This window comes from Corvus hawaiiensis, chromosome 1 (genome assembly GCF_020740725.1).
Source record: "Corvus hawaiiensis isolate bCorHaw1 chromosome 1, bCorHaw1.pri.cur, whole genome shotgun sequence".
Classification (NCBI taxonomy): Eukaryota; Metazoa; Chordata; class Aves; order Passeriformes; family Corvidae; genus Corvus; species Corvus hawaiiensis.
In genome coordinates, this window is record NC_063213.1 from 59371651 (window position 1) to 59384342 (window position 12692).

At 37.5% G+C, this 12692-nt stretch overlaps 1 protein-coding gene across 1 annotated transcript in view; it reads right to left on the reverse strand.

The window, feature by feature from the left end:
• Positions 1-12692, reverse strand: part of MINDY3 (MINDY lysine 48 deubiquitinase 3) — a 48505-nt gene that overhangs the window by 3502 nt on the left and 32311 nt on the right. The window contains exons 11-13 of the mRNA XM_048306811.1: positions 8118-8190; positions 7241-7313; positions 2211-2298 (exon numbers count right to left, since the gene is read on the reverse strand). Of these exons, the coding sequence (XP_048162768.1) occupies positions 2211-2298; positions 7241-7313; positions 8118-8190 (234 nt within the window). The remainder of the gene's footprint in view (positions 1-2210; positions 2299-7240; positions 7314-8117; positions 8191-12692) is intronic.

Consider the following 12692-nt stretch of genomic DNA (forward strand, 5'->3'; position numbering starts at 1 on the left):
CAATTGCCATGTTTTGTACTGGAGCCAGTGAAGGTTTAACAGGACAGGCAAAACTGAGTGGTGGGGAATTAGCACTTAACAGACAGGCATTGACTTGGGGGCTCCAACTTTACAGCAGGCAAAGAGTTCCTCCACCAAGGTGAGCAAGGCAGGGTTCTGCCCGTGATTGCACTGTGCTTTGTTCTCCAGCTTCCCTTCTTCAGTCAATGATGCCCTTGCAACAGGAAAGAGAGGCAGCAGCCCCATACAATGGCTCTTTTCTCCCCCAGCTATCTAGGGCCCATGGTATTGGACAGTTTAGACACAGCCAATTATGGAGGATGTTCTTTGGCTTTCTGAACTTCATTCTAAGCATCTGGGGCCTAAAATTAAGCAGTGGAGTCTTCCAGATCTGCAAATGTAATATAATTGTAATAAATAAATTACATTCAATTGTGCATGTATTTCCACTTCTGTATAAACAAATGGAAGGAAGAAGAAACAGTTGGCAAAAATACAATGCAGATATAATTCTGTAAGTCCAGAGAAAATTAACACTAACTCCTGTTTCTCTTTCCTCTAGATGATGAAAGCCTCTGAATGATCTATTCAATCCCTACCATCTATGGCAGTGCAATTCTAGTGTCTTCTGACTGACCAGAATGTTTCATAGTACAGAATACTATACCCAGTGCTGCACAATCCTTAACAAAATATATCTCGCTGAAGGCACTTAAAACCCAGCAGTTCCACATTTCCTTGATTTTAAAAATTAAGCCACATAGTTTCAGTGACACATTAAGCTAAAAAGCCTTTAAAGAAGTACTCCTCTCAGGCCTTTGTTGGGGTGGGTCAGCCTGCTCTCGGGCTGAAACCATCAAATGTCAGTCACTAGAAGAGATCACTGAGGTCTAGGTTACCTCGCCCTGGGTGGCTCCAAATCCTAAATTACCTCCCCCTGTTCCAGAAAGTTCTCCCTTTTTTAGTTATTAATTGGTTCCCTGTTACGACTCCTGCCTCCCTGTTTTCCCCATTTGTTCTGAAAAATTGTATCCTCCCCTCTGCTTGTACCCCATTGGTTGTTTTCCCTCTCCCTGCCTTGCTCCACCCCCCCATAAGGGGGGATAGCCCGGGTCTCCTCGGGGCTTTTGCTGGTCCCTGGACCCTCCTGCAAATAAACCTGTTGGAACTCACACCAGAAGCCCCTCCCGCCTTCTTTGCCTCCGGGCTAACGCGAGCCATTCCATCGGCTGCCCGACGAGCTTCCTCTGAGGAGGAGCCAGCGCACGCACCCATCCCACGCTGATTCCACTGAGCCGTGCAGCGAGGACGCTGTGGAGGCCAACGCTGCGTCCCCTCTGCCCGAGGGCACGCCGGGGCTTGTGCTGACAAGCGCCCGGTTGCGTTAGGCCTTCTCCTGCTTCCACCAGCCTATCCTTCTATCTCCAGGTAAACCTGCTCTCTTTTGCCAATACAAGCATGTGCATGGCAATGGAACACGGCCCCCAGACACCTGCAAAGAGAGCTCTTACCCAGACCAGCTCCCTGTTCTGGCTTACCACATATCTGTTTAAAGAGGCTCCTGGTGGCAGGGAGGCAGTGTGAGGGCAGGAAAATGTGATCCAAAGCAAAGGGAAAAGAGGATAGCAGTGCTAGGTTAACACCTGCCTCTCGGTAGTGGTGCAGTCTTGAACAATATACGGAGCAGACTGAGAGTTCGAAAATAATTTTCCAATACCCTAACTTCCACATATGTTAAACCTAAGTCTATAATGACTTTTTGTTAAATGTCAAAAATTTTACATTATTAAGAATTGTACATAAAAATAGTTTTAAATATGTTTGCAACCTTTTCCCATTTGTTGGCAATATTTTTAATATTCATAAAACCAGTATGGTCATTTATTCTCATAAAAACCAAACTCCGATGAACTTTCTGTGTAAGGAAACAATTCAATGTCACATGCAAAATGATTAATTTCCTGAACTCAAATTTAGAACTTGTTGCTACAATGGAGCTTCCTTCCAGAGTAAGGCTGAAAAAATCATGGACATGTTACAGAAAACAGAAGTCTACCATTTGTGGTGGAATACAGAAGTTATCTGCTGATCAGCTGAGTTGAATGAACGCAATACTTACTAAAAATTGTGATACTGATTAAAGTTTTTAATGAGTCACAAAGCCAAACAGAATAGACAATGCTCTGCAGCAATAAAGCTATATTGATTACCTGCTCAGGGAAAAATTCTTGCAGAAAGGGACCCAGTAGTATGATGCCCAGTCCTTCTGGGTCTAATTTGGTCTTCATGAGGTTTACACTAAGATAAAAACATTGAATATTAAAGTATGAGTAAGACACTTTTATTCTTGCATGACGAAGTTATGCTGTGCTACCACAGTACTGACTGCCAAGTATAGCAATACTATTCTTAATCACAAGTGACAACTGCACCAGAATGGTATGCAAGTTGCAAAAACATGGTTATTTTTAAATAAAAGTAATTTGTTATTTTAAATTAAATAAGTGATAATTCTGAAGGACCACCATATTTGGTAAAATAATTTGAAACCGATATAATCTAAAACCAGGTTTACAGCCCAAAAGGCATTTTGCTGTCTTGTAAGCATTCTTTAAAGATACAAGAAACAGCCATCTTTCAAACATAGCTCTGTCACTGCCAAACAACCTGTTTTTAAACATAGATTTGAAAACCTTCCAAGATTTTCTAAGTACACTGAAATAAAATTAAATTTAACAGATACATTTCTACATTTACATTTACATCATGTACTTGATATCAAAGAAGCCAGAACCAACAAACAATGGAAATACTAACAGTACTAATCTGGAAGCCTTACTGCATGACTATGATCTAATTTCAGGTCACTGCAAACGAAGGTCAGTTACAAGTCTATATATCTATTTAAGCAATATATTTCTACAGGCAGCAGATTGTACCTACGTGCATCTACCTAGCCCTCTGCTTTAGTTACAAGTTGTACCGTACACAAGAACGTCCTCATTGGGTCAAACCAACAGAGCATCTTGCCCAGTATCCTGTTCCTGACACTGGCCAGCAGTGGATGCTTACGATACAACAGGGCAAACACACAGCCTTAGTTTACCCTCCCCATTTCCAGCAGTCTGCTGCTCAAAGATCTCTTCAGTGACAGGCAGTATCTAAAACACAAACATACATATTTTTTTTTCCATGCATGTGCCTAATTAGCTTTGAACCCATATATACTTCTGGCTCTTAATAAACTCCACTCAAAAAATGAAAACTAAACTATGGATTCTGGGAATAGATGTTCTCTGTTTTGAACCTGTCAGCTGATAATTCAGTTTGATGATACCCCATTTCTGTATTGTGTGAAGCAATTAACAATCACTCCCTATTTACTGTGTAAATGGTTGTCTATCTTTTCCAGGTCAAACAGTCCTAACCTACCTTTTCCTTGCACTAATGGCATTCCATATCTTTAATTAGCCTTGCTGCATTCCTGATACCTTTCTACAATATTCTTTTTCCAAGCTGAAGTGAAACAGCAGGCATTTATACAATGACATAACTCCTACGAATCCCACTCCATGTCTATCACTATCAGTTTAAATCTAGAGAGGTTTCCTGACCAGTAATATCTAGTTCATAGACCAACAACGTGTATGTGAAATCAGCATTTCTTTCTCCCTTGAGCGACCAATCTACATTTACTGTACTGACACTTCTCTGTTATCATATCTTCTAGTAACTTCTGCTGCTCTTACATATTGTTTTTTTAACATCTCAAACACATTTGTATCAGCAACAATCATACAAATCCCTACTGCCAAATCCTTGCTGGCAAAATAACAGAATTCACAGACTTAATACAAAATCCTGTAAAATTCATCTAATTATCTCCCTCCATTAAGAAAAGGTGACATTTTTATTCTTTGGTCAATTCTTTATCTACAAAAACCATTCCTTCCTATTCCATGTTTACCCGTGAAATATTTATATGAAAATTTTCCCTCGACTGGCCTTCAAATCCTTTTCTAAGTGCTGTTGCTCATTTGTCAACTTCTCATTCTGATACTGTTTGGTACCAGCACAGTTCACAGTGGTAAGTAACCTAAAACAGTTCAGCAATGTCCTTCTGACGTTTCTTCAGGATTTTGGTTTTTTATTACTTCTTTTGACACTTCAGAACCTTAGTTACTCTGACCACCCATAAGAAGGCTTAAGCACAGAACCCCTCAGTAATCTCCAGTGATGAGGAGAACTGCTCCCTGCCACCTTCCCTGGTGAATATAAAGAACTCACTGCACTTTTCTAATTGAGTACTTTTAAATATTGGGAGTCGTCTGTCAGAACTACAAACCTCTTGCAAGCCTCTTGGCACTGACAGGCTCAGAAGAATACTATTAGTTTTATAACTTTGCTGATTAGTCTACAGAAGATTTTAACTCACTTCATATTGTATTTACATTTAACATTCCATAAATCCAGATTCTTCCCCTTTTTTTTCATGTAGGCACTATGTTTTCCTCTCAGAAGACACATTCTTAGCTTCTCACAGATGCCTCTTTTACTACGTAGGCCCTTAACCACCCCAGGTCTCTTTGTTGGGGGCTGTGGGCAGAAGGTGTCATTTCCAAGGTCTTTCTGATTGTTGTACAGATGCATTTTGTCCTTCTGGCTACCCCTTGCATGTCTTCTTTAAGTAACTTCCTTTCTTGGTCCTAACACAGAACTACTAGTAAATTATTTGGACTCTTTTTGTTTCTCCCTCAACACACAGAGGATATATTATGCAAATCTTAAGAGAGTGGCTCTGTTAAGGTCCTTGGAAGACAAATTTTAAAATTCGTAACACTGACTGTGATATCCTATAAACCATGCTAATTTACCACCTTTAAAAAAGTTCTCTACTCAAGTGAAACCATGACTCAGGATTTGCAAGATACTGGACTTCAATCCTTCTATTCCTCATTCTCACTGCTCTCAAAGTACAAAATTTTGGTATTTCAGTGGCTGTTTGAAACCTGCCCAGATTCCTGAAATGCTGCAATAGAGTTGCAAAAACACCATGTTTGCAAACAGAACCATGACAGATAATTTTTAAAATGCACTTAAAATTATGTAGTAAGATTAAAGCAAGGTATATACTCACTAAAGAAACACAAGAACTGTTTAAAAATACAGAGCCACCTAAGTTTTTAAATATGGTCAGTGTACAGAATTTAATCAGTTAAGCAGGAGGGTAGATCTAATAAACTTGGACTGTGTTATGTTTCAACTGAGGCTTTTTCCTTCAGCAGATCCCTAGCACCTTTCAACGTTACTGGTACCACAGCAGAGCTACTGAACACGTGTGTGCTTGTGCTTCAGTCTCCTCAGTGCACAGCCTGGCACTTGAACCGAAGAGGTTACGAGTGTTGGGGTGATGGCCTTTGTACTGTTATGGCTGAGAAGTGTGTGGGGACAAAAGCCTGCACTACTGGTCAAATAGACAGCATAAAGTGTTTTAAACAAGCTAAGTCTAGATTGAGAGATGTGCTCAAATTGGCGCCCTAAAGGGCATCAAATGGTTTTTAGAAACAGGCAAAACAAATGAGACAAGTGGGTTCTCAGACACATTCACTAAAAAACTAGAAAATTTTACTAAAAACACATGCAATGGCATTCAGTACTGGCTAAGTCACCTTGCTAATTCATGTCTGCTCTACAGAGTTTTCCCCTCTACAGTTCTAAAATCCTAATTAGGTCTGATCTTCATACATCCTGAGATTCTGAGAAACTTAAAGCCTTGGACTAGATCATCACAAATTTAAACAGTACATTTGAGGCAAGGCCTTTAATTTTCCTTAAGAACAAACAAACAAAAAATAAGCAAAAAAGCCTGTATGGAGTTTGAAATACATTATTTGTACTTGTGTTCCACACTAAAAAGACAGAACATCTAGAACCAAAAGAGAGTAGGTTCTCAAGATAAAGTATTAGGCAATATATTTATTTAAGAGGAGATGATTTAAGACTGCATATTCCATGGTTTCATCATGACTTTTCAATACAGCAAGTCTTTCGACTGGCTTTTCATACATCAATTTATATTTGATGTGCTATGCACAGTAAAATAAGACAGGGCTATGCCACAAATGTCCTGAATGCCAAACAGCCAAATGGAAAAACTGCTGAATGAAAAATGAGGATTTCTGCACACTGATTGAGACCGCAGAACAAAAAGGCAAAAGAAAGCTTCTCAGACCTATTAAATGATGGCTTTTTTCTTTCCCTTCCTTTAAAAAACAAATGTTTTGAAGATTTCACCATTTCCTGTCATAATATGAACATGAGCCTTTTGTCTTGTACTTTCTTTTGGTTTGGGTACCTCTTTATTTCAGTTTTCACTCCTATCCTCCAGAGAACAACTCAGTAAACTTCATTACACTTCAAACATTTGGAAGGACAGAAAATGGGCTCAATCACATTTCAGATGGCTGTCGTAAGTAAACTTGCAGTCTCCACAGTCATTCCAGTTTTGACCCAAGTAAACTAGACCAAATGTTTACAAGAGAGCAGAAGCATCTTTTGGAGCAGTAAAAAAGTTCAAGGCCTTGGCTCTCCTTTCTGGGTTAAGCATTTAGTCACAAAACATGGTAAGTTTTGACACTGAAAGTTAACTGTTGTCACTTAATATTAGTCTTGTCTGTCCATATTAGAGTTAAAACATTTGAGTTTTAACTATAATCCCGAGAATCAATGTGTCATTTCTGAAAATAAATGGTAATTATAAACACTATAAGGTCCTGAGTGCTGGTGGAAACAAAACTGTAACTGAAGCAGTTTCAGCTTCAAACTCTGCAGAAAGATCCAGTGGTAATCCAAATCTGCCACTGAATACCTTGATTGTTTAGTTCTTCTGTCACACAGTTTCACCCCCATTAATATACAGAAATATAATCCTGACTATCTCCTCAATATATAGTAATGCAGTAGGTCTGAGGGATTTTTTTGCTTCTAGTTACCACTACCAAAGTTAGAGACATCTTAATTTTAATTCCTCCCCTTTAATTTAAAGCTGACTTAAACATTTAAAAATAACATTCTGTGCCCAGAATGTAAACTAGGAAAAAAAATCCAAACCAGGGAAGAAACCAAAACCAACCCTAAATTATAACAGGTATGGGTTAACTGAATCCAGAAAAAAAGCCTTAAATGATAATTAATGTGATTAATTGATACTTCTACAGTATTTAAATTTTATTATACTTACTATTCAGGATCTGAAACAAGGTCCAGAGCCTTCATTACATCTTCTAGCAGAGTGTCAGGTATAAAACCATTATCTGAAGAAGTAGCAAAGCTTCTTGTGAGGAAAAGAAACAAAATGCTTTCCAGGAGAACAAATTTCACTCAGAAATACAAATACTACGTATCTTTATCTGTAAAATTTGCAAGCAAATGGTGGGGTTCTAGAAGGAAAGCAGTTTTCAAATGCTTCTCTCACACTTTAAAAAAAAAAAAAAGAACAGTGCAATACAGAAACTGGATTTACCACTCACACAATTAGAAGCTTAATACTTGCTAAGAATGCAATCTTTGTGTAGAGTTCTCCACTAGGTACCTTGCGGTAATAACTGTACCATTTTTCCCTTTTGATTAGTTAAAAAAGTACCCGAATGCCAGACATCCTGTTTTCCAAAACCTAAGAAAATTTTCTGTGTATGCTGCATACATTCCAGAACAAAATCTCATGAAGAATGATTCATATTAGAACAGTTTTTTAATGAAAATTTCATATAGGAGAAATAAATTTTATTTAAGCTTTATGTTAATTACAAAGAACATTACAAGGTTAAAAAAATCTGTTAAAAATTCTACTTCCTATTTTACAACTGCCCTTACTGCAGAATTCTCAGATAATTTCTTCATAGAATTATGGAATGGTTTGGGTTAGAAGGGACCTTGAAGATCATCTAGCTCCAACCTGCCTGCCATGGGCAGGGAAACCTTCCAGCAGACCAGGGTGCTCAGTGTTGTAGATTGACTCCTGCACTGAACATTTCTTAAGGACTAGGCATTTCATTCCTTTCTTAATGAGTACACTTCTATTAAAAAAAGCTTATTTCAGCACAAAGCACAGCCCTTACCCTCAGGGTCATATGTCTGGAAAACTCTTCTAGCTTGTTCTGAAGGCGCTTCAGGAGCAACAAGGGCCATGTCCTATGGGGGGAACCACAAAGAAACCTTACAAAATATTCTTACTTCAGAAATAGATTACTAAGAAAGTATTTAGCAATACTACACCCAGTTGGAACCTAAATTAATGAAAATTTCAATACAACAGAAGACAAGTTAAGGTGATTTGGCAATTTTGCTGAGTGACATAAAACAATCAAGAAATATGCTAACGATTACCCCATGAACTTCTAGACAAATTTTATGCAAGTCTTTTCATGCGGATGTTGTGGCACAAAAGCTAATTGGAAATTACAATTCCATTCATTTGCACGCAAGAGCTTCAAGCGGGAAAGAGCACAGAAGAAACTAATTTGGGAGGAGTCCCTTTGTCCTGATAATCTCTTCTGGTGAGAACAACTTGAAAATTGCTTACATACTGGAAAAATAATTTCTAGATTTTTCTATTAATTCAGTATCATAATAAGGTAATTTTAAGGGTCCATAAATACTACTTAATTGAAACGAACCCACTGTTTAATGAAAAATTTTCAACTAATTTTATAAATGAATTATAACTAGAACATTTAGAGAAAACCAATATTTTAACAGTTTTTAAACTGATTTAACTCTTTTTAAACAGTTCATGTTTACATATATTCTAAAATCCTTTAAAGTACTTTCAGATAAAAAGTCCATATTAACTCAACACAATTAGTTTCATGATGCCAAATAATGTATGAAGTTGTGCAGTTGTTGAGCACATACCCTGTCATAATGGGTAACACGTTATTATGTAAGGTACATACAATACACTATGAAATTTTGTAGTATGTGATCAACTCTTAAATAATTTGGAACACAAAACATACTAGGCAGTAGATTTCATTATTACAGTGTATTACAGTAAACTAATACAAATATTTCTTGGTTTAAAATCACTGATGCCATGGCACGTAGAGCTTATTAACAAGATAATTAGTGATTTCAATATTCAGGATTTAACTCTGAAGAAGGGGCATTTTAGTAGTAGTTTCTTATTAATGAATCAGCAGCTCACAAAGGCTATGCAACAAGGGAGAACTCTTAAAATTTCCAATAGTATGGAAGGATATAACCCAAAGTAACTTCCAATGGCATAGACATATAACTTCAAATGTAAACTACATAGTTCTACTTTGGTTTATGAGTATGCAGTTCTTTTCACACAATCTTAATGTAATCCAAGAACAAAGACTATCATTTGCATTGTCTTCCCTACCCACAAATTATCTTGTTAATGTAGTACTTTCCACACTCTCATGTGATGCAAAATGGATTCTTTAAAGCAAGTGTCCTGCAACTACCAACAATTTTTTTTGATAGTCCAATTGCAAACACTGTGTATTTCTGTTAGCATTTTCATTTTTCAGGTCCTTAGTTTTTCAGTTCATGTATGTGTACACGGGAAGAACTTAAGAGGTGAAGCCGCTGAATGCATTACTCAATACTGAAAATTCTCTCTTTCAACAGAACTTACAAATACGGTAAAGCCTCCAAATCGTTACATATTAACACTTTTTATTCACTAAATGTGATTTACTGATGCTCTAAGCAAGTAACTTCAGGTGAAAAGTTAGAAAAGTCTGCCCTAGAGAGATGACCGAAAAACCCACCTCTGTTATCTGTAAAATAATTCACCTTTTCACTGAGACTGCTGTCCTATAAAAAGTTTAAAATGCAAGATCCTTTACATATAAATCCCATACAACCTCTAACTTATCATGTCATTCATTTCCAGTATCCAGGTAACTTTAAAAGTTCAATTAGTCCATATATTTGTATCTAGGGAAAAAAAAATACTATAGCTCCCTCATGCAATAAAGCTGAAAATGTGATACACATCTAACATAAAAACATATTTCAACTGCCCAAGCTGATATTTCACCATATGTGCCAAAATATATTCCCCACTCCAGCCTTATGAATTGCATTTTGATGTAACCCATGCATTGAAAGTTCCATATAAGGGAATCCCATAAACAGTTAATTACAATAATTATTTCCAATACTAAGTACAACATGTCCCAAAAATCATGTTTCACTCATTGGCTCTTGTGATACACAAACAAGTCATTTTATATTACTTTGAAAAGTTATTCTCATCAGTAGTACCAGTTATTTTAAGATCCCATGTTTAGCCTCAGAGGCAAAAAATATTCTTCATAAGTTCTAATGAAAACATTCCAGAAGTTTTCATTCTACAAATCAAAAGCAGAACATAATGGCTAAGCCACACTGAAATCCTGGCTATGAATTGTTACAAAGATCACACCCTGAAAGACCAATTGCCCTGAAAAATGAAATCTGCTCGCACATGAACTTTATGGTTCTACACTATCACTATTGACTGATACGGGTAAGAATTACATATTGTAATACTAACTTTCTTCTTCAGAATTTATCTAGAAACAGTATAGAAACACTAGTTATTTATCAACTTTTTAACTTGCTGTAACTTAATCGCATCTGGAGAACTGAAGTTTATTTAATCCAGTCTTGTATTACAGAGAAAAGCATGTACTTTTCAATGCTATAATCAGTGGCTTTCAAGGCATCAACTTTTCCAAAATGGCTTCCTAAGAAAACAAGGTAGATGGGACCTCTGAAACTGACTTCCATGTCTCTAACTGACTTCTGAATCCATTGCCAAATTTCAATTTTACAGAGGAAACAGGAGTCTCACAACTGGTTGTTGAAACTGGATGCCAGGCAGAGCATCTCAGTGAGGAGTTGGTTCAAAAAGAAAGCTGATTTCATGCGTCAGCAAGGTTCCTCTGGAGATTTTCTTTTGAAAGAGAAAAGACACTTCACACAGTCCTACTGATGTACTATGTAACTGTATCATTACAATTCGGACACACAGGTCTTTCACACATGACCAGAATGCATTTCAAATTGATAGTGGTCTGAAGTAAGAATGTGCAACTTCAATTCCTCCTGTGGCTGTAATCATTCATTTGCAATGAATCTCCACATCCACTGTATGTACCCCGGAGGACACAGAGAATGTTCTTCTTCAAAAGGTGAAGGGATCCTCCACCTTTTGAAGAAGAAATGTTCTTTTAGCCTAAGATATAACAACTCATTTAATTAAGAGAGAATAGACTTGAATGCAGCTTTATTTGAAGGCAAGGAGCAGAAGTGCCATATGCATCAGCACACATACAAATTAAGTTGTGTGTCCTAAAGGCATCAGATAGTTTTACTTGTAGGGACTGGCTAGGAAACAAACCAGAAAGTAAAATCTAACATAGACAGTATCAGTTGAAAAGCAGGAAAGCTATCATCACTACAGTAGCAAAAATACACTCAAAGTCTTAGAGTGATATAAAAATCCAGTTGTTGATTCTCATTAAGATGAAGAAGGCTCAATAGAACTTGGGCATTGCTTGAAATGACATAACAGCTTTTTTGGTAGATTTTTCTAGGAGCTATTTATCAAACCAAGGAAAAGAGAGGCCTTAAGATGTAAAATGGGAGGCTATTATTACCATCATACAAAGAACTGAACAGTTATGGAGAGGTTATAGATCTTGTTTCCTCTTAGGCACTACTAAAGCAGTATTGAGACTGCTGAGGTATGAAGTTACTGGTTCTAAAAATACTCTAAAAATACTGAATCTACTGTCAATTTAGGCAGGCAATAGCCTAAGGGCATGTCTGAAAAGGGACAGTTAGAGAATTATGCCGTGGTAACAAAGTAAATAAAATCCTAGAGCCCTTACCTGCAAAGTCTATCCTAGACCATTTGATGTTATTGACATAAATGCAGTTTAAAAGATTATGAGTCTGGCTCTGAACAGAGGGATGGCCAATGAAGACTAGTGAACTAGTATTCAGGGACATCATCTGCACCAGCAGTTCGCAGGCGGCACTGTCCCTGGTTGTTGCAGTGATAGCAGCGCCCTGCACAGAGTGCTTACAATGATTTTCTTGTGCTCGCCAATGGAATGTGATATTGCTCTGCAGCATATTATCTTCCATGAGTGAAGGCATTAAAAAATGCCAAACAACTGGAATATAACCAAAGAATACTTGAAGGAGTATAAAATTTTTCCCACTTGAGAGCTGTATATGGAAAAACTGAAGGAAAGGTCCTTGACTTATCTGTCACTATACAAGAGCTCTGCAGCCACAACTATTTCCACTTCAGAATGGCAGGTGTAAAAAGATCATATACTGTATCCTCCTAAGTCTTGAAGAGGGGCTATGAGTCTATCAGGGATTCAGAAAATGCTCAAAGAAAATACTTTTCTTGAATAAGAGAGGAAAAAGACACCACAGGAAGAATGCCACCCCCAAAGTAGCAGTGTTCTTATCAGGGGTCAGAAAATACAATATCGACCTTGTAGTTTAGACCAGGAAAATACAACAGTTTATCTGAAAGTGTTCATCAAGGGATAGTGGTGGTGGAGGAGGAGGAACACTGACGGCAAGCAATTTGTTACAACAAGGTGGTTAAAAGGAAGCAAACTGGCTCTAGCTGCACACTGCCTTGCTAAAGT